At 37.2% G+C, this 22,922-nt stretch overlaps 2 protein-coding genes across 3 annotated transcripts in view; one reads left to right on the top strand and one right to left on the bottom strand.

The window, feature by feature from the left end:
- Positions 1 to 19,813, top strand: part of LOC129578942 (protein Wnt-1-like) — a 33,032-nt gene extending 13,219 nt beyond the window's left edge. For both annotated transcript variants that reach the window (XM_055468312.1, XM_055468313.1), the window contains exons 3-9: positions 16,752 to 16,899; positions 17,029 to 17,158; positions 17,294 to 17,448; positions 17,588 to 17,695; positions 17,761 to 17,907; positions 17,997 to 18,118; positions 18,200 to 19,813. In XM_055468312.1, coding sequence (XP_055324287.1) covers positions 16,752 to 16,899; positions 17,029 to 17,158; positions 17,294 to 17,448; positions 17,588 to 17,695; positions 17,761 to 17,907; positions 17,997 to 18,118; positions 18,200 to 18,401 — 1,012 coding nt within the window. In that variant the 3' untranslated portion in view covers positions 18,402 to 19,813. The remainder of the gene's footprint in view (positions 1 to 16,751; positions 16,900 to 17,028; positions 17,159 to 17,293; positions 17,449 to 17,587; positions 17,696 to 17,760; positions 17,908 to 17,996; positions 18,119 to 18,199) is intronic.
- Positions 19,814 to 20,447: 634 nt separating this feature from the next.
- Positions 20,448 to 22,619, bottom strand: LOC129579396 (peroxidase-like). The gene is made up of 9 exons (XM_055469464.1): positions 22,565 to 22,619; positions 22,298 to 22,503; positions 22,096 to 22,196; positions 21,816 to 22,013; positions 21,514 to 21,710; positions 21,091 to 21,439; positions 20,702 to 20,994; positions 20,514 to 20,635; positions 20,448 to 20,457 (listed from the first exon to the last, which is right to left on the bottom strand). The coding sequence occupies exons 2-9, from the start codon at positions 22,498 to 22,500 to the stop codon at positions 20,448 to 20,450; spliced, it is 1,473 nt and encodes a 490-aa protein (XP_055325439.1). The 5' UTR covers positions 22,501 to 22,503; positions 22,565 to 22,619.
- Between the last annotated feature and the right edge of the window lie 303 nt (positions 22,620 to 22,922).

Below are 22,922 nucleotides of genomic sequence, written 5' to 3'. Positions count from 1 at the left end.
AATAATGAAACAAAGAGATGCGATATTAGAAAGGACATAAAACTGTTTCCAGGAAAAAAGAAACAACGTCGGCAATAAATATATGTATAAAATCAATATATATCCGATTCCGAAGGCAAATCTCCATAACACGGCGAATGGTGAGCAGAGTCTCTGTTGCAGAGCAAGAAAGAGAGAGGAAGGTAGAGAGAGAGAGAGAGAGAGAGAGAGAGAGAGAGAGAGCGAACAAAAAAATGTCAGTCGATGAAAAAAGATAAATAAAACAAAATCGCAAGGCGAACAGCAAAAAGGAGCGTGAGAAAGAGATATGAAGAGGGATGTTGATGGGTGATCGGTTGTGAAGATGCATAAGTTGTATTCACTGTTGTTGATATTACCATTGCTAAACACTACGCATTTTGTTTGCTTCTTACGCATTGATGATACCTTTTTTTTTTACCACAATGTAAACCCGTAATACAGAAAATGTACGGGGTAATGTGAGCCATAAACACCAAAGCATCAGCGACGAAAAAACCAAATGACAATTTGACAATGTGTGGCAAACAATGTATATATATGTGTGTGTGGTTGACTTTAGATCCGATTAAATATTCATTGTGTGGTACTAATAAAATTAAACATCTCCGCCAAAATGATAAATAATACGCTGTGTGGCTGTGGATGAGTGTCGTGCGCGAGAAGTGGTGTGTTCGTTGACAATCCTGTGTGCATTTTTCCTTTGCACAACGAAACACATATATTGGGTGAACACGCTCTATGTCTCATTTTTTCTCTCTCTTTTCCACCTAGAATGGAAAAAAGCCACAAAACCCCGCCAAAATAGGCAAACAAACAAACAAACAAACAACGCACACGGAAAAAGTATAAAGAGTGGCAGAGCAGTTTTCTGATACACAAAAGTGCATTCACACATGTCAGGGAGCATAGGGCGATTACATACACTCCAGAGAGAATGAGAGGGAGAGGGAGGGCGAGAGGAAAAAACGAAGAACGAAACAAAATAAGCCAAAACAATGGCAATGACAATGTTATGGACACATAAACACAGACTCGAGTTCATTTTGTTTACATTAAAGGTTAAGCGCACCGCGTTCATCCACAATTATGAATATTTAATAAACTGGTTTTCCTTTTGTGCAAATAATTTATTCGGATTTCGGGTTAGAGAGACGCGATGACAATCAACATTGATACTAATAAAATTGATTGTGTGTACGCGAGCGCTCTCGTCGGTGCCCCCTTTACATAATGAACACAGAGTGTGTTTTCGTTTGGTAAATTACTTGGAATATAAATGAAGATGGTTAATTTTTAATTAATTTGCAAATCTTGAATAGATATTTTGAATTTCAAGAATTTCTCTGACCGACATCAATCATTTGGAGACGCGGTTGTGGTGAAACAACATTGTCAATATCGGTTTTGAAACGATTGCAAAGTGCAAACAGTGCACGAACATGAACATGAATTGGTCACTGGACCATTAAATGCGAAATTTTCCACGTAAACGAAATTCCATTGAGATGCAACTATGCATGAGTCATTTGGCCAAAGTCATAAAATGTCTACAAAAATGAAGTAGGCGGTCGGAGTTGTGAATGAATGACTGGCCGAGCACACACACACACACTTGGAGAAAATAATAAAAGAATAAGTGCAAGCATGTCGTATGAAGTGAGCCGTTCAAATCGAATCTCCCATTCTTCATTTCAAAAAGGAATGAAAAACGCAAAAGATTACATCGTGATTGGTACCGTCCGTACCGTATGGTTCGAATAAAAGTAGTAAAATGTTGGGATTACATTTCGGATTGCATAATAAATGACCAGTGTTACGCGTTGCCGGTGAGTCAGTTTTCATGGCAGCCGAATGAATGCCCCAATGTGAATGTATAACAGAAAATATTCAAATCTCTAAGGTGTATTTATGCACCACCAATAAGTGTGTCCATTTTTTACAAGGCAATCGGTTTGCTCAATTACTTGTGCTACTTGGTAAGACGACGCAGTAATGACTTTGTAGCAGCGAGAGCACAGCAGAAGCACACGTTTAAGCTCAGCGCAATTGCATCACCACAAAAATGTGCTTCCTCCATTCATCCTTTACATGTGGATATGTTTGTCTTGTGTTCATTGTCGGTGATATTTTTATGATATTTGGTTTTGTCCGTCTTTCTTACCGGTGTCCTATTCTGATACCGTTGCCGTTATACAACCATGACTTTTTTGATTGCTTCGTCATTTGGGTGCATGTTGAATGTGTTTTTCTCGATATCGCTCTTCCTCTGCCGTTCATTTTGGCTTGAATATTCGCATCTTGCGTCTCATTCGATGTGTGTGTGTGTGTGTGTGTGTGTTTTGAGGGAATGCCGTTCTGGCAGCATTGCATTTTATCGGTTTTATTTGGCCGCTTCATCTCACTCCATCATTCTTCCATTCAATGCGTATAAGTTTTCGATGAATTCCGGGTTTCTTTCGATTTTATTCGGTTTATTCGAAAGTGCTGTGCTGTTCAGATCTTTTTCTTCTTCTTCGTTCGCTCAGCTCTGTTGCGTTGTTGCATGTTGCTCATTGAATCGGTCTTCCGGTGTTTATGTGTATGTGCCTGGTGTTGCTTCTGTTTTTCCACTGTGTCTTGCGTATCGTATTGCACACACACAAAAAAAACCCCACACTGCACATAAACCGCAAACCGTTCGACAGAACGTTTTGTTCATCTTATGTGCCCATTTTTATTATCATTGTTATGCTTTTCCGTCTCTCACACACTCTCTTGCTTGCTCCCTCACCCGATCGCTCTAACTTTCTTCTGTCCTCTTCGGTGCTTGTCTTTTCTGCGCGTTGCTTACATTAAGTTTTACACATGTTATTCTCTTTTTTTTTCTCGTACGAATAAGAAAAATAAAAACCACCACGATGTGCATAGATACAATAATTGGCTTTAAGCAAAGTTGCACTCGGATCAAAGTATAGCGCGTGATGCGTTCGATGTGTTTTCATAGACATTGGAGCGACTGGCGTGAGCGCGCGCGCGTTTGCAAGAGATAGAGAGCGAGAAAAAGCGCCAAACTAAGTGAGGTAGAACATTATGTTAACTGCTAAAAAGTATTTCCATACCCTCCATTAATAAAAATTTAAATTGATTTTACTCGGGCGTCGTTTTTTTTATCGCAAACTATTATTATTATTATTAATATAAATTTCTATCTTTTCCACGTTCTTTTCATATTATTTTTTTTTTTTTTAATACGCGAGTGTATATTCATGGCTTGAATTTTCGCTATGAATGCTCAAAGTTTCAGTAGGTTGCTTTTGCTCGTGACTTTTTTCTTTCCACGAACTTCTTTTTATATTTTCACTGCTCTCCCTCACTCACTCACTCACTCTCTCGTTCACATTGAGGATTGGAATTCTTTTTATGGCCCAGAATACATCTCAATTTGATTGGTTTTCATTGCTAGTTTTTCGTTGTCTGTATTTCGTTTCTCTCGATGCATTTATGCCGGTCGTTGAAGGAATAGATTTTGCAACAGCTTCTCACTTCTTGTTCTTTGCAGCCATTTCATTCGAAAACATGGCAAATGCCATGCCAGTTCACATTATCGAAAACGGTTATTATAGAAAATCTACCTTCAGTTTGAAACTTTCGAAGCTGGTGCATGTAATTTTGGTGTTTGGCTCTGTCGTTCTTCCTTTCGTTTTCTTGCTTTTCTCTCTCTCTCTCTCTCTCTCTACATTTCATCGTGTCGTCGATTTTCATTAAAGTAATTTTTAAATTATACCATTTGCATTTTTATGCGATACCCATTGTGAGCGCAATATTATGGCCGGACATAACATTTAACGTGCACACATATACATGCACACCATTTTTATTGAACACACACAATTTTAATGAGTTTTTCGTATGATGTGATCACGGTAAAAGCGGGGAGTGGTTATGCTTTTTCCCGGTTATGCTGCAGTGCAACAGTGCGGTGAGCAGTGTGTGTGTGTGTGTGTGTGTGTGTGTGATGATTTTAGGGTTGATTTGCCTCATTTTATTGCCCGTTTTCACGCCGCACCAATTCTAAGAAGAGCTCTTGGTGTGTATGCATCACATTCCATCTTTAATTTGATTATTTAATCTCAATTTATTGAGCTATCGATGGCCGATGATGCAATTTGTCTGCTGATGATTAATCGTAATAATTTTCCATCAAAGTGATGGTGACAACGTTCAACTTCATTCGAAATTGTTGGCAATGCTTGGCCATTGAAAGTGAAAACTTCAGCCGCCTAGAATCGGCTGCAAGTATTTATCGCTCTATAAAATGTATTCAAAAAGTATGCGAAACCGTTTGCGAATTGTAATGAGGTTTTGGAATGGTTAATAGCATTTGGTTTTTGGTCGTGCCAATTAAATATTTACTCGATGTGTTTGTTTGTTTTGACATCATTGGTTATTTGAACATTCAGTCAAGTCCTCTATGGAACAGTTATGATCTCATTTCGATTCTTATGACGTACCCGATTTTAAGTGTTCCATGCACAAGCACACAGCCACGCGCATACACACACACACACACACACACACTGGCACGCAACACCAGTAGCAACAACCACAGCAGCTGACTTATGTGTTGCAACGAGGGTGAAGAAATGCTATAGCGCGTTCGCGTTTACAATTCGTCAGTAAGTTGTTTTTCATGTCATAATAAATAAGCGCTTTAATGATTGGGTGGAAAAGCATTTAATAAAGGTACTAAAATATACGTAAAAAAAGGAACCGACAAAGAGAAGCGAATACGAAATTAAATCGGAGCCGAATTTATATTGGTGTGTGCAATTTGAAACAGGGGGGCGCGCTCGTGATCTTGCCCAAATAACAGAGCAAATCTCAAGCGCATTCAAAAACGCTCACCAAATAAAATGCATGACACATACATGTACACGTGGAGTCGAATTGAGTGGACGATGAAGCAAACACGCATTTTCCACGAAATGGAAAGACAAAAAAAAAACCACCACAACAATAATTTCGATTCGGAAAAGTAAATGGCATGATAGCGAAATGAGTATGAGATAGTATCATCTTGAAAAGCGGTTTGTCGTTATCGCACCGCATAAATCGTTCCGTTTGGGCCGTGATATAGACGAAATCCGACGATTTCCAAAACGCCGTTTTCTAGTCGAAATACACGCATGATAAAAGTTATGTACATTTCAACCCATATGCAGCCAGCGCACACAAGCCTGTGCGAACGAAAAAAAAGTAAAAACTCGAATACATTTCCCATTTTTATGGCCAGACTCTGCAATTTATGATTCATTGGCTCCATTATTTTATTGCCTATCCACACTCAATGCGAATGAATATGTGAATAAATGTGTGGTGTGCACAGTCCCGCGGGATTTTTCACTCTGTAATCTTGACTTTCCGTTTCGAGAACTTTTCATGGCCAGACGATGACGATGTCGTCGTTTGCTAAGACTGAATTACGCGCATGGAAACGCTCAGCCCGTGATCCCATTTATTCCTTCTGGATGGATGGATCGATGCAATCGCCTGCTATTTCGGCCAAATGAATGCATGTTTTCGTAACGAGAAGCAATACGATGCACTTATTAGTATTTCTAGTCTCTTTTTTTTTCACTTGTACTGGTTATAATGACGACTTCATTTCGCTGAGCGAGCGAGAAAGAGAGAGAAAGAGAGAGAGAGAGAGTGAGAGAGAGTGAGAGACTGGTGCCTCTTGTGATTTGCTATATTTTTCCATTGAGTATGTATGAAATTTGAACACTTGATATTTCAATGGTTCTCTTACCCGATCGGTTTGCTTTATTTAATTAAAAAAACATATTGAATTACCGGCTAATGCTTGATGCCGACAACATTGATTTGCTATTCTATGCCCGTGTATACCATGTTGTTATTGTTTATCGCATCCGACCGTACCATATCGGCAGATATTGGTTTGCATTCATTTGCATATATCGTCGAAATAATTAAGGGAATTGTGGGTTTTGTGTCTTATTATTTATCGTTTGTTTTGTCTCTTCGCTCCATTTGCTTCGAGCCGTCATCGCCGTAGTCGTGGTCCATCAAAAACCATGTTTTATTCCTGATTGGTGGAAAGAATTCACAACGAAATTTGACTACAAAACAACGCGATACAAAACAAAAATAAAATGCGAAGGGTTGTGATTAATAGCAATATGTTATGAGGTTATGTTGCTGATTCTTTTTGTTCTGCCTTTCTCACTCTCTCTCTCACTCTCTCTCCCTAGATATGTATTCAAACTCTGGCTGTATGCATGTTCATATTTTGTGACGAGAGAATAAAAACACATTTTTTACGGGCCGCTGCTGCTCTCTGTTGCATTCGCAGTTCAAAACAAAAGAGCATACTCAAGCTCATGTAAATACCCAATTATGTGTGTGTATAGCACACAAAGAAACTGAAGAAGTGGGCTCTGATTCGAGCGCTTGAATTAGAGTGGATGGTTTTTTCTTTGGATCCGGCCGTTTGCCACTGAATTGCATTTGCAAAGTGTACAGACAAGAGGAGGCTGGAATATATGTATATTGCTGCAATGTAACGCCAAGAACATCCTCAGTTTCCAGCACATTAAAGTTTATAAACAAAGAGAGGACAATTTGTTTCATTCATTTTTTGCTTCGAACCACAAGTCGTTCAATATCAAGGTTTCCTCTTCTGTTCAATGCAAATTGTGTGATTGTGTTGATTTTTCAACAAATTATTGATTGATTGAAGATATGATTTTGACTTTTAAATCACGAACTCAAACCGTAAATATCATTTTCGATTTACTTTCCAACGATTCTTTAAGATTACGCTGTTGCCATTTATCTCCGCCTTCCGATACAAGGTACGTGCCAAATACACAACCGAAAAATATACATCTAGTATTATGAAATCGCTTGTACTTCACCATACTTTTTATTTTCTTTTGAAAAGACTCAATTGATAATGCACGTTCGCTACAGTTGAATGTTAACGGTATAAAACAAACAATGTGCTTCAGATGCATGTGAATGTGTGTGTAAGAGATAAAGACAGGGAGAGAGCGAGAGTTTGTGCTGCCTGTATGATATCATACCCACCAAATCTGTGTGTAAAATTGTTAAAGTTTGTACATGCGAATATGTGTACGCCGGTAATTATTATTTACTCAAGTAAAAGATTTCAAATGGTTTTTATATGAATGAGTATTATGTTTGCTATGTTGGGAAAAAAATGAGCCTTACCTCGTACTAAAAGCAGAAATTAAAAACGGGAGATGGAGGGAAGGAAAATTCATGGAAACAAGGAGGATGGCAAAGTGGAACACAGAACAAAAAACTTGCTAACATTTTAAGCATATCCGTGTTTCATTCATCGTTTCTGACGATCAAATGAAGTTGACGATGACGACGAGGAGGGTGGCAGTAGCAGTAGCAGAGAGACTGTGGTGGTGGTAGCCCATACAAAAGACTGCTTAGGTTATTTGTTATTTAATATCAAATGAAGATGAATACGGGCTTTCACTCAACCTCACTCACGTACACATACACGTACACACATACACAACGAAATGCACAAACAAAACCCGAGTTATGAATATTATTTATTTACACAGTGTATTACATTTTGGTTTGATGCTCCATCGCCAATGTTTGTAAAGTAGCTAATGATTCTATAAATAGTCAACACGCCCCAAGATATTATTATATTTTCTGTTTGGTTGCAAAGTGTCTTACATGCATGAATAATTGTTGCGATGTGCTGACGCGACGCAAACTCATCCACAGTCAACACTCGAATTGATCTCTCTCTCTCTCTTTGCATTTTCTCGCATCCGCTTCATCCATTTTACCACGTATCATTTGACTAATTTACAAATTAATCCGTTTCGCAGGTAAACATTGGAGTCGATGTGTTTCTCTCCTGCCACTATACCATCACAAAGGCCTACAGTGTAGGCCCTACACATAGTGCGCCACAATGCAAAACTCATTTCCATGTTGATGTCGAAATACGATTGATGTTACCGTTTTTTTTTACTACCGATCCAGGAGGCTTCAGTGTTTTAACAGCTTTTTGCCTCCGTTGCCAATATGTGTGTGTGTGTGATCAATTTGAAATGCATTTTATTGGTTGGCTTCCCATTTGAACAGTAGCTGAAATACCTAACCTATGTGATCTCTGTGATGAGGAAAGTGTGGCATCACTCTCGAAAAGTCTCACATTGATTTCAATTTAATGATTTTCATTACGATCGAAAAATGATTTTCGAGTTTTTGTTACTGCTTCTGGTGTTGTTGTTGTTGATTTACCTAGCACCGACGATTTTCAAATCCATAAATGTTATTTTAATTTGCTTTTCACACTGTTTCCCATTAAGGCATAGTTTTTTTCCATAGCATTTAGCATTCCTAATACCAAAGGCTCTCTCTCTCTTTCACCGCCGCCGCCGCCCGCTATCGATATACACACAAAATTGATTTAACACAACAGGCGAAGACAGTCTGACATAAACGATGAATATTTATCGGTTTTATCATAAGTACTTTCATCTTTACTTTTATCTAAAAAAAAACACACTCTTCTTTTTCCTCATTCGTTGACGGGTTGCCGATTGCACTTGTTGTTGTGCTTGTTGTTGTTGGTATTTATGTCGATTTGTGTAAACAGCCGATACGGAGAAGTTTCGTGTAAATTGTTGAGAAATTCGTTTCACCCGACTCATTTCATATTCTTCTGATAGAATCCATAAATCCCGATCCCGAAATGTAATTCACACTCAGGCCAAATACCATAATAAAAAACAGGCATCGACTGGGCTCAAAATCGAGAATAACAATAAAATAATGAAAAGTTGCATGAATAAGAACCGCACCTCAAAATGAGCATTTATCTAGCATTTCAATTCACTTCAAACGTTATTGATTTATTTCGAAAAGTTTGTCTTTTTTTCTCCATTCCTCTCTGACTTTAGTTCGGTTTGATTCTGTTCTTGATGTAATCTACAGCCGAGCGAAAAGGTTATTGATATATGTCTGTGTCGCAATTTTGTTTACAATCTTCGTTTTCGACAGTTCCACCGAGATATCGTTCCGCAGTCGATTTCATGTGAACGCATGTGTGTTTAACAAACGATTACGTAAAAAAAAACACGACAAAAGAAGATATGATCAAATCGAAACAGATCAGTGCATTGACTTCAAAGGAAGACAAGCAGTAAAATGACAAATTGGTTTCTTTTCAACAATAAAAGGCTTACAATTGCGGTAGAACAATCTAATCGATTAGACTCTTTTGTGTTTCCTTTGGAGCATTGATCATGCGGCAAACCAAACAAAAGGAGTAGCTTTTTAGAGATCTTTAATGATTGCGCAATTCTACCTTTAAAATTAAAAGGCATTAAGAGACCTGTGAAAACGTCACCTCAGAACAATTATTACTTGGCTTGCGTCTTTTGGTTTTAATTTTTGCGGTTTTGGTGAACACGAAAATATATTCGACAAATTGAATAAAAACCGCGTGTAATTTCACGCAAAATTAGCCAGTGTGACCGCAATAATATCGAAGACAATGGTGTGTGTGTGTGTGTGGCCCAAGGATGATGGCCAAGGACAAAACGTATTCAAAGACACAATATTCTACTTCAAATTTAATGCAAAAGCCAACATTTTAAATTAATTTCTTTTCTTTGCGTGTGTTTTTCGCTACTCCATGCAATGAAATTAATTGCTGCTAAATAATTTTACACTTGTTTGCAATAAAATGCCATGTTTATTGTAGTAATCAAGTATAATGAAGAAAAAAGAGAGAAAAAACAGCGCTTCTGTGCCATTCTCACGAAAACCGTTTGCGCATTCTTCTTCTGGTATAGCTTGTCAGCTTTTTTTTCTTCATCGTTCTGTTTGTTGCTGCTACTGCCGGCCGTTTTTTTTCCTCTCTCTCTGCCAAAGCAGACACTGAAGTTTGAAATAAAATCTGGCTGATAATAAGATGAAATTGTCTATTCTAAGCGAGAGGTTCAAGCGAATGGCATAGTCTATTGTATGCGGCAAAATAATGACGGTACATTATACTCTCATAATTCAGATTAAAATACCGAATATCATACGTATATATTGTTGAACTGTCAACAATCTATCATATTTTTGCGATGATTGTTGCCGCTGTCATTCGTTCATTTTTTCATTCTGTCGGTTGCTGTTCTGCGCAGCGTTCGTCATAACTCTTTCGTTGAAAATGTGAATGAACCACACACAATGGTACATCAGAATTCCTGAAGGATCGTTGAAATGAATACACGCTGAATGAAGCGAAATGGTGAAGTTTAGACGCAAAATCAGCACTTATAGACTTCATGTTTTTTTTCTCTTTCTTCTTTTTCTGATTTCGAGAATGACAAAAAAGTAGTTAAGTTCAAGCTTATGGATTCGAATATATTTATCTCTGCGTCTTGTTTGAATTGACGGTTTGAAACAACAAAGTACGCTGTAAATGGAAAATATTCAGCAATGAATGCTCTAACGGCATCTATACGGTATATTTTGGAAGTATGAGTAAATGTTTTCGTCATAAGGTTTACCCAAATGTTGGAAATGGCATTTGTCAGATAAACGTCATTCAGGATTCAAGTCAGTGATCTTCCGATAAGGACAAAAGCAATGCAAACTGAACTCTGTACGGTTTTGAATTTGCTGAATTTATTACCATTGCGCTTCACTGCGTTGGTTTGAAATGAAATCAAGTAGAAAAAAAAGTTATCAAGTTAGTTACAGACGCGATGTTCATGTGATGAAATGCATTGAATGCTCTCTGAACAATAGCGTTAACACATGGAACGAAGGTATTTTATTATCGAAAAACACCACAGGCCGAACGGTTCTCTGGTCAGCTCTTAAACGACGAAAAAAAACGCATCTTATTCGAAAATTAATAATTAAATCTGTACAATCGCTTGACCCCCACACACGATCATCTCTAATTGCATCCAGTTAATTACCTGTCTTGCTACTCGATCGGGTAATTAAATGAAAACACAGAAACGAAGAGAGATTGCGAGGTAGAGAGAGGGAAATACAGAAAAAGAACGCACAACGGAACAGATAAAAAGTCTCTTTGTCTATATAAGTGGTGCGCTGAACAAGTATGATGCGTAAACAAGTCATTTTCGTGTTTATTTTGATCATATTTTCCATTTATCCAATTGAATATGAAATGGCCAATCGACTTGCAATAGCGCGCACAAATATATATATTCTCTTTTAAATTCCACGGCACTTTTTTTTCACTTCGATTCGCAACAACATCCTAATGCAATGCACCGCGTCAAACATAAAACATTAATAAAAGAGTACACAGCAGCGTTGTAGTGATGCACCGGCTGCAGCAGTAACAGAAGCCACAGCCAATGATGAAGACTTCGTAGTGAACGATTCACGGAAAAAAGCAAAGCGTTTCGATCATTGACATGATTTTTCAGTGAAAAAAAGTGTCCAAAGTCGATGGTTGTCCGACTGGGTATCGATTGGAAAAAAGGTTCATTTTTATACGGTTTAAAGAAGAGTGCTTAATAATAACTCTCTTATCAAATGTTATTAGTGATTTTTATGGCAGTCGAGTGGAATATGAAAAATGGGAAAATGTTAATCGAGTCACTTCGCGAGAAGAGTAACAACATGCTCAACAAACGTTTAGCAATAGTGTGTTAATTTCGTTATTGAAACAACAAATAAAGTCGTTATCTTTGACGGTTTCTTTCTTGCTCTCCCTCTCTCTCTCGGTCTGTCTGTCTCGCTTCTTTGCTTCCACAAACTGTTGATTGAATTTATGCTCTTTTTTTCGTCTGTGTGTTTGAGTGTGATTTTTCTTCTTCATTTTCTCTTTTTTTCTATCTCCTCCTTTTCAACGTACATCGAGTATCTTCCATAATTTTACAAATATTCATATCCTACTCGACGCCAAGTCAATCTACGCAACGTTTGCAATGCAGCACCTTTAACACAATCTCCGTTGCGAGTTGACTGGTGGAATACATATTAACATATTGACAATCGATGTTATAGTGAGACATTACATCGTAGCTCGACAACTTCTTTACATTCATGGATGGCAACCATGACGCGCACACATGTACATGCATGCGCCAATTGGCTTTAAAGCCAAACCCATGCACAAAACCATTCTAATAATGGATCAAATACGATCAAAACTATGGAGAAAAAAAAACATATATAATTACCTTCTGTCTACTGAAATGGGTAAACGTAGTAGCATCGATACGATACGCATTCTCTTTCTCTATCCATATTTCGGTGCATGCAACGGTGTAAAACGGACAACGGCTCTCCCAACTGTATTCATGCCGATTCAAGTGATATTGTGAAGGAAATAATTGCGACCTCCCCGACGATCGGTTTGCCGCAGATCTGTTAGATTGGAAACATTATATTAATTTTGTTCCGCTATCGTTTTCTTTGTATTTTATTCCTGTTTGTGGCACATTACACAAATAATGAGAAGGAAAATTTAGTTTTAATTAGCTAGTCGAGATAATGCAAGTGAATTTCTTTTTTTTTTCTCAACCGGCGGCCGTTCGAATTGAATGCGTTTCAATATGAAGTCGATGGTCAGGAGACGAAGAAGAAGAAGAAGAAAAAGAAGAAATAGAAGCAAGAGAAGAAAAAGTGATATTTTAATTTTTAATTATTGTGAAGAGAAAACCCAAGAACCGCATCGTTTGGCTTTGGTTTGTCTGCATGATGAGAAGGTTCACAAACTAGAGCGCATTTCTTCCATTGGCTACTGAACAGCCATTGCTGTGTCATTATTCGAATTATTACGGCCACATCGTAAGCCATACGCATATTGTAGGCGTAACAGACACACACACACACACTCTCTCTCTTTCTCCGTGTATATCGTCTGCTGGTTAATCCCAAACATACGCATTTCTCCGCATCAGAGCATCATTATTTGTACTACACTGTGGTGTTTTTTTTTCTATTCAGACAAACGCATAAGATGGACTTGTGGCAACAAATTTTTGACGCATTCATCGATATATTCATAGTACATAACATGATTATTATTTTTTCTCATCATTTTCATGAAAACACTGCATTTCAATGTACTTATTAATTATCTCTTGCGGCTGTACAAACATTTTACGGGCAAGAAATATGGATAATGTTAATTGCTTTATCGGAATAGCCATCATTTATTACAATGTTGTGTGTATTTGAAAATCATAGCATTCGCATTGAACGTAGTATGAGGCAACGTGTTATGAGCAAACGAACACACACACGCGCTCACGCTCAATGAGATGCGATTTTGCATTTTAAATCATTTTCAAAAGGAAACGGCACACACAAACTGGTTGACATTTCAAATCGCCCGTGCGCGCTTTTGACGAAAGCAATAGGCCATTCTCGTTCATTCAATGCCTTGTTCAAATATTGAATTTCATAAAATAGAGTCATTTGTGATGTTGCCGATGGGAAAATGGCTGATGAATCAACATTAACAACAACAAACTGAAGTTGTGAATTCAGTTAATTCTCTGTAAATAGCAATAATTTGCCAACGCTCTCTCAGGGAAAATATGTTATGCACATTGTGAAGCCGAGCGGAATTATTCTGATCTCGACTGAAGAAGAAAAACAAGAAGTGAATTTAAAAAAAAAACGTGGAATTATCTAATGCAGTTTGAATCGCTTTCAACGTGAAGCATTTATATGTATCATTTGTTTGCATATTTTATCGTGATTCAAAAGATATCGATATAAATGATTATCATTTGAGTGAAGCTGAATTTACATACGATCATATCGGAGTTTTTCGATTTAGAGTTAAAATGTTCAACATTCATTTATTTGGATTTGTGCTGATATTTTGAGCCGCCATTTCAAAAACGTAACGTAATTCTTTTTCATGTATAACCAGATTCTAATTATTATTGCCATTGATCTCACAGCATGAGTGAGAGTGAGCAGGAGATTGGAATGAAAAAGTCAACATATATCGCTCTAGTGCTATTTTTTTCTCGAGAGAGAGAGAGAGGGGGGAAAGGGAATTGTAGGAAGGAACATATTGGCTTTTGGTCGACAAATGACTCTCCTTTTGATGACATTTTATTCAAATGTATACATGTATATGCTCGCCCTTTAAATATGTTTTTGAAGTGAACTGCCATTTGATTCTTTTCATGTGTTTTCCACCCTGGCACTTTTCAACAAAATAGGTTGCAGTCTCGCGCACAAAAACAAAAACCATGCTGCTACTGCCGCCGCCACTGCCACTGCTGTCGCTTCTACCATCGAAAATACAGCAATTGTCAAGTAAGAGTGGCACAGCGTAATTGTACGGGAATAAACAATTTCTCAGCTCAAGTGAGCTACTTATTACCAACGTTTTGTGTGTCCAATGAGCTGGCTTCTTGTTTTTCTTTGGATAAAACACCACTCAGCGCCCTATTTCTTTCTTTTCCCGCTCCTTATCCTTCTCTTTCTCTCAGGCTCTTTTTTTCTCATCTCTCTGTGGCGCGATTCGCGCAGTAAATTCATTCATTATATATCATTCTTGTTGTTTGTTACGAATTCATGTGAATGAGCTGGGGACAAGTGTGTGCGGCAACCAAACTTACTCGCTCGCTCTCAAACGGCCGGGATGCAATGAAAGACAGAACAAGAGCGGAAGTGTACGGCTTCAACGGTATGTGCGCGCTCATCGAGCACACAAATCGCAGTATAACAACAAGTAAACATGGGCAATGAATGACTGAACAGAAGAAGAAAAAATAACCATATATAGCGATTGTGGGATGTAGTCAATGCCGTATGAAGTGGTTGAACGATTGTGTGTTGAGTGATGTTATGGGGCCTTATTATGCAAAAGGGTTCAAACCATTTGCACTGGCATGAACACACCAAATTACATGCGAAGAAGAAGAGAAAAAAAACCACATCGGTTATGTTAAGGTTAATCGTTTGCCTTTTGCCATCAGAGTTGGCGAGTGAGTGCACGGAGGAGGCAAGGGCAATACATGAGAGCAATACTCAACCAAAGAGGCATCGAATGCATTCGCACACGTATGCGTTTCACTTCGGTTTCATTGCGCCGGGGCAATTTCATTGCAATGCCCAGAAAATGTCGCTGCTGATTGTTCAACAACTCATGCTTGTTTCTGTCTTCTCTTGCTTCGTTCGGCCTCTTTTTTTGTCAACCATTATCTTTTTTTTGTCAACTACTCGTGGAGCTCTTACGATGATGGCTTGAAAGTAGTCAAATTGACGTTATACTCAAAAATTAGCCTCAAGCACGGAAGAAATTAGTATGATCTCCTTATTAACGTCAAAGTTTTCTTTTCTGTGCTAAACATTTCCCGTTTGCGACGTTTCATTCCTGGTTTCCATCCAATGCAAGCATTCAATTCGAATGACTTCACCTTTTTTTCGGTTCAAAATATATTCCATCATGTTTGCTTGTATGGAAAGTGATGTCGATATAATAGGAAGAATCAGTTTATTGGCAACGGACTTAACGGTATTCCGTTTCAATTTGATTTTCATCCATTTTATTTAGACAAATTTCGAATGAGCTCCGTAACACAATAACACATCACAAAATAGACAAAATGTGATCGGAACCATAAGCGACGGAAAAGTTAATGGTCTTGTATAATGTCTTTTTGTGCAAATGACATCAGTACGCGCGCGGATTCCAATAAAAATTATTTTATTTGCTTTGGCACACAGTGCGTACTGAATTGTCTTTGTGTCTGTATTTATGCACGTACGTCTACGTACATCTTTCATCGCATTTGCAGATTTTCAAAACCAATCATATTCAACGAACACTCACCGATCATGGATGACAAACGGACGAAGAACAGATACAAACAATAGCTACAAAAGTCGATAAAAACTGGCAAGTTGAAACGTTCCCAGTCAACATCATAATATTTTTTCCCATTCTGTCGTTCTCTCGCTTGTGCTCGATAGCACACAAGACAATTATATTATTTATGTATTTGCCTCGATTTGATTGGTTTCGAAAATATTGCTGTGTCAAACATTTTCCCGTTTATGACCCGTGAAAAATGTGTCTTTATTCGAATGTCGTCTTTATTCGATCGCACAATGTAGCAAAAAAACATATGGGTTGTTGAATTGCGCTTCTTCGTCTTGTGTTTTGGAATATATTGGTATTTGGCCCAGTTTATGACTCGCACCACATTTGCTTTGTTTTACGTTTTTATCTCTATCTCGTATAATTTTTGTGTTTTCGCGCAGCAAATGGTGCTCGCTCTCTCTCTCTCTCTCTCTCTCTCTCTCTCTCTCTCTCTCGTTGGATCGCACGCTCCCGATAGAATTGTCTCGAAAATCAAACGAAGTGAATGAACGATGGGGACAGAGCAAATTTTGTTGTTTTATTGTACGCCATTTCATAGATTTTTGTTTTCTGCCTCACACAAACAAACCAAACGCCACATTCGTTGAGTGAACGATTCTTTATGCGAATGGATATAAATCCGTTGATGTCATCTGCTTACTGGAAATCGATGAATTTTCTATATATCCATTCCTTTTTCATTTTTATTACAACTGATTCGATTTATCGTTAAATTAACGGCAATTCGTTTCGAATGCCTTAATTGATTGGAATTATTGGAATTGTTAAATATGATTCGTGTACACTTTTTCATTACCACCTTTTTCTTCTGTTTTTTTTTCTTGCTTCACAGGGACTTGGGATTGCATGCATTGCAGAATGTGGGATTGTTTGACCCGAACGCACTTATGCATCACAACCATGAAGATATTTGTAAGAATGCGTTGCATTTATCGAATGAGCAGCGTCGAATGTGTGCTCGCAGTCCACGTGTATTTAGTGTAAGTTGAAACCATACGAAAGACTTTTCTGCCATTACGCGAAAAGAACTTCAACGCGAAAGCAACGAAAGAAAATAAAAATTCGTTCAAAGCAATTTGCTTCAACCATTTTGTTTGTTCTTTAATTAGGCAATTGTACAAGGTGCCAAAATGGGTCAAGAAGAATGTCAGCATCAATTTCGCAACAGTCGCTGGAATTGCACAACATCACAACCATCGTCTGACCTTCAAGACATCTACGGCGATGTAATGCGCATCAGTAAGTTTCGCGCACAAATTGAATAAATAGCCCAGAACACTCGATTGCGTTGAAATAACGGAAAACTAATATTGGTATTCTTTTCTTTTCTCTCTTCTCGCACGTTGCAAATTGATTGTTTGGCGCGGCGTGCAGAAAGCCGTGAAACCGCTTATATACATGCAATCAATGCAGCATCGTTGGCATGGTCCATTACACGTGCTTGTTCCCGCGGCGATTTAACCGAATGCTCATGCGATAATACGATTCGACGAAAGCAACGCAAATGGCAATGGGGTGGCTGCTCAGAGGTATGCTACACTAAATCAATCACGATAATCAAGATCATTCATCTATAGAACATAGATAATAATAACGATAAAAAAAAACCACGTTGTGGCCAGGTTTTCTGCTTCTCATTCATTTCAATTGATCATTATCTGTTCGTAGGATATCAATTATGGCGTATTATTTTCGAGGAAATTCATTGATTCACAGGAGAGTAACGAAACCGCCGCCGGTTTGATGAATTTGCACAACAATGAGGCTGGTCGTAGGGTGCGTATTTTGCCGGTACGATAGAAATTTAACTGTATTAATTAAAAATTCATTTTCTTATGTAGGCACTGAGATCACGAATGCAACGCGTTTGCAAATGCCACGGTGTATCTGGTTCATGTTCGATTCGTGTGTGCTGGAGACGTTTGCCAGCTTTACGTGCTATCGGTGAAGCACTGGGTCAATTGTACGATGGAGCATCGCATGTGAAGGTAATTCAATAGCATTGATGGCTCGCAGCGTCATCGATCGAATCGCCTTCATTTTGACTCTTTCGGTTTTTGTGTCGATATCGTTTCAGTTGATCGAACGTGATGGTCGCGTATCGAAATTGCGTCGACGTGATCCGCAATACAAAAAGCTAATCAAATCAGACCTAGTTTACTTAGAAGACTCACCAGATTACTGCGATCGTGACGATGAGTGAGTGTTACTGATTGCATTCAATTTCAATATACCGTGTTCCACTTCATTTTACTTGTTCATGCTTTTTTTGCTGTCTAGATTGGGTATATTGGGTACAAAGGGCCGATTGTGCAATCGAACATCGCCCGGAATCGATGGTTGTAAAATCATGTGCTGCGGTCGAGGCCATCAAACCCGAATACGGTTCGTCGAAGAGAAATGCAAATGCCGTTTTGTCTGGTGTTGTGATGTCAAATGCGAAATGTGCAATCACCGAAGGGAAGAGCACATCTGCAACTAAGCACATTAGAAATAGGAAAGCCAGTACAGTGCTATTGCCCCAGCCCCGAATCATTCATAGAATATACACACACGCACATCGAACAAAGAAGAAAAAAAGAAATCAAACAAAGAATAACCACATAAACCCGATTCTTCTTTTTTTTTGTATTTGGAACATAACAAATAAGTAAACAAGTCCAGTCCAGATGAGTAATGTGAAGCAGATAGATGTAGTATGGGTGTGTGCGTGTGTTCGAAAGCACATTTTAATATTTATTCATAGCCATTTTTACCGCCAACGATTTGCCCCCCGTCGAATAGAAAACCCTTTACTGAATAGAATTTAGCGATAAGTGTAGCCAGTGACAAGAGTAGACCGTAACAATAACAACAAAAACGAGTATTAAAAATTATCCGTACATATTGTAAGCTCAAAGTCTTAAACTTATTTATAGAAAAAAACACGAACACACATTTTTTTTTCACCTAAAAACAAAGAACAACAAGTAAACATTTGCTGCCAACGAATATTAATATGATTGCAGCAAATCAACCGTGGGTATTTATTGATAAATTCTTTTAGCTCTTTATTTTGTATTTATTTATTTACAATCTTGTTCAGCTTCAACGATGATCAAATAGGTATAATCAGTCATTCTAACGAAATTCATCGACTGATTATATTTTTTTGTTGTTTTTCATTCATTTTTTGCTTTGTTTCATTCACTATTTCATTAAATTAATACAACAACTTTGTGTTTATTCATATTCAATAATTCTTACATTTTAGTGTTGTCTCATAAACCAAAACGAACACGAAAATTTTCCTATGGAAAATTTTGTAATTTATAAATTTTAATTTCGTTACAATTTTTTTTTCTAGATCGATAACATTTATGTTTAATTTAATTTAATTAAATTGATAAAAAAAAAGAAGAAAAAAATATAAAATGTGTATAAATGTATGGTTAAACAAAATCAATGAACACAATTCTTACATTGTAATTGACAGCTTGACGTAAGGAATAAAAAATAAGAAACAGATAGCGGTGATACGGTAATAATTTTCGTTTAAGATCACTTCGATTGGATGTGGGAAATTTTTACAATTTTAAAATTAATCAATTATGATTTATTAATGATCAATTATTGATTTAAAAGAACTTTCGTTTTTACAAACAATTGCAGAACAAACCTAAAAAACAAATACATTTTTCGATTAACGGGCATTTTTTTCAGAATATTTCAAATTTGAGACAATCCAAGAACAGAAATGTCTTCAACATTCAACGAAAAAAAAAAATTGAGCTCAAATAATCGCTGTTTCATTTATTTCGAATTAAAGGCCAAAATTTCTCTTAATTTCTATTTTTTGTTCACAGTAGTCATGAATTGTTAATATAGTAAAATGTAAGACAGGAAAAAAAACATCTTTTCCCAAGTTTGCTTCCAAATATGAATTCAAACCTATTTGATAAATGATGTAAAAACAAATATTCGAACTGCTTTCAACGAGAAAACCGTATGAAGGATGTGAACCCGATGCTATTGTCTTCAAATAAAATATACAAAACCAAATGGAATTGAGTTTGTTTCCTTATAAATTATAAGTTTCATTGTTCGATGACTCATCAATTAAAAACTTTGTTTGAATGGCAACACATTGAACGGTCTCAATTTGTTGCAATCGATATATGGATTCTCTTTCGAAATTGCAACGAATCCCCTCCGTGGAACACGTCCAATATCGGTTGTCATGCAAACCAGCCGTGAGAATGTCATTCGTCTGATTTCATGCAATTGATCTGTAAATGCCGAATGTGTGTAATTAGTTGAAATTGGGTAAAATGGGCAAATTAATTGATTCGATTAGAAACCTGCTGAAAAACTTTGTGGATTTTTGCGATGTGAATAGAAGAACCGATCACCATATTTAAACCGATAAAATTGTTCAGCAACAAGACACCCGCCGATTTTACCGATAAAATTGCCACGTCGTTTCTCCAACAGTATACCGACCATTAGTTCAATATCGTTCACATTTTTATACAATTGTCGCAGTAATTTAAAATGGTCTTTTTCAAAGTAAGGCTTTAAATCTTGCCACGATTTAATTTTCTTGGATATGCACATGGGGTAGTAAGCAATGTATGGAGCAGTGCCTGAGTCACGACTTCGCATTATGTCCAGTATCATACCATCAACACCAACATCTTTGCCACGATATTTCGTTTTTATAAACAAATTTCGGACCTGCGAAAACATATTTCAAATGGATTAAGGTTAGTTTAAAAAAAAAAGACTTTTGAAAAACTTCACCTCTCCCGTGTAGCCCACTCGATTCATTCTTTGTTTTTGTTTCATCATTCCGCGTAAAATCGCATTATATTTTTCTTTGAGTATATCCACCGTTAAGTAAGTATTGGACAAGGGTATTTTTTCCAAAAGTGCACCACTATCATTGACCACATGAATGTTCGACGGAATATTTACATGGAAAAATCTGAATGCATTCATCGCATATTCTATCGTTGTTGTGGCTTTGATATCAGGATCATATTTATCACACTTTCCTCGGCACGTCAATTTGTACGAATGGCAAAGTCGATCGCCTGAAATTTGAAATTGGAAGCATTAGTTTTGAATGACCAAAGTGTTTAGTGTGAGAGATATAACGGAGCTCACTCCGTTTTACTTCAAATATAAACCTAAGACTAATGGCAACCAATCATAATAGATAATATGCTGATAATATGCGATGACAATACGTCTTGTCTCAAAGAAGATATCGTCATTGCTCCAGTGTGGATTGACTGCGCCCAAATTGGTGGCAATGAGATTGTGAAAGCGATAAAATAACGAGTGTATCTGTCCAAGTACAGGAGTCTGACCGAATCGAAAGTCACCGGCGGTAAATTGGCCGGTCGTATCCACAGGCAAAATATTCAATGGATCCATTTTAAATAATCCACCATAGTTCTCTCTTAAACCCTTCAGCTTGTCGTATGAGTTCGAATAAATGGTGTTCAAGTCCAAATATGATGACACAATATTTTCCTATTTAAATCAATCGCATCAAAAAATCGACTAGATTGGGTTAGAAAATTGATTAGATCAAAAAGGTAGATTACGTGTTCATATTTGATTTTGCAATCGTCTTTAAGTGTGGGCTGCATTCGAACATAACTTTGGCAAAAGATTCCTTTATTCGAGTAAAATGAATCATTTCTAGGCAACGGAATCGGTATACAGCTGGGGTTTATTTCATTTGGTGGCAATGGACTGGAATACGATGACTCACAACAACTTATTCCATTACTGTTGTTGCCTGTAAATAATTCAATTTATTATTGAGTTCTCCCGTACGAAGCGGAAAATCCAACTTGGTAAGATAGCTTTGACTAAAGTGAGAAAAAATTATGAAAATCCTCACCTCTCATTGTGACCACTTTTCGACTGGACGTATCGTGAGCAACCATTTGTGAAAACATGATGCCAACAAAATTATTTGTTTGATCACCGCATTTGACGGTTTCACATTTGAAATCACTGGCCTCATTTATAGTATTACTCAATGATCGAGCATTTGGCATTTCTTCATCATTTGCCGTTCGTCGAAATTCGCTTATACCTGGTGATTGGAATAAAAAATTGATTTTGGGGAGAATATTTTAAAAATTATGGCATTTTTATGGATTTTAAAACATTTTCACCGTCTGCATATCTTGCTTCAAGGATTCGGCCATAGGGTGTGTTGGCCTTGCCAATATTAGGATATTTCAAATTATTACAAAAACCGCCGACTCGACTATACCTAGAATTAAAGTAATTAATTTATATTCTTTGAAACTAATTCTAACCATGTAATGATTTTCAGCTTAATTATAGACAATGTCCATTAGACAATTGCCCTACTTCTCATGTGGGTTGCATGCGCCTTTTGGCAATTCACATCGATCTTCTAATGGAATATGTTGTGCTGCTTCATGTAAGCAATTTTTATACGTTTTTCGCCTGCATTGACCGTATCGTTTAACCAATCGTTGATATTCCAATAAAACATCTGCTTTCATATTCGATTTTGATGGACCGAAAACCTCAATGGCAAAAATGAACATGTACTAAAAATTGGATTTGAAAGAATTATTTTTTTAGAGCAATTTTCAATTTTTAAAATAAAACCTCTTTATGTTTTTGGTATAACTCTTCATTGGTTTGGTTCTTTTCAGCCGCAATTTTCTTCGCCTCCTCGTATAGATCGAGTCCACAGCAACTAATTACCAATTAGTTACCAAATTTATATATTTCGTGTCAATTTTATAGAGCAATTTGCCAATATTCCTTACCCACAAATTATTACGTGTAAAATTAGAAACGTTTTAGCAGCAAACATTTTGACATTTTCAAAACATTTTCAAGTGCTAAATGTGATGTGAGGCTTATAATTTATCAAACCATATTTTATGTAAGACCAAATTCTCTGTAGTGATGGTCAACAATTTTTAAGCAACTATTTACACAAGTGTTCATACGTTAGACT

Source organism: Sitodiplosis mosellana, unplaced genomic scaffold (assembly GCF_009176505.1).
Source record: "Sitodiplosis mosellana isolate CC-2019 unplaced genomic scaffold, AAFC_SMos_1.0 Smas_scaffold_6226, whole genome shotgun sequence".
In the NCBI taxonomy this organism is placed as follows: domain Eukaryota; kingdom Metazoa; phylum Arthropoda; class Insecta; order Diptera; family Cecidomyiidae; genus Sitodiplosis; species Sitodiplosis mosellana.
Note: the sequence above shows the minus strand (reverse complement) of the source record. Positions and strands in the feature narration are given on the sequence as shown.

Bases quoted from the DNA above. Each gene is read 5' to 3' on its own strand.
- LOC129579396 (XM_055469464.1), bottom strand. From the start codon at position 22,500: ATGTTCATTTTTGCCATTGAGGTTTTCGGTCCATCAAAATCGAATATG. The intron at 22,197-22,297 runs GTAGGGCAATTG...CTTTAATTCTAG, and splicing joins GCATGCAACCCACATGAGAA to GTATAGTCGAGTCGGCGGTT. The intron at 20,636-20,701 runs GTGAAGTTTTTC...ATGTTTTCGCAG, and splicing joins GAGTGGGCTACACGGGAGAG to GTCCGAAATTTGTTTATAAA.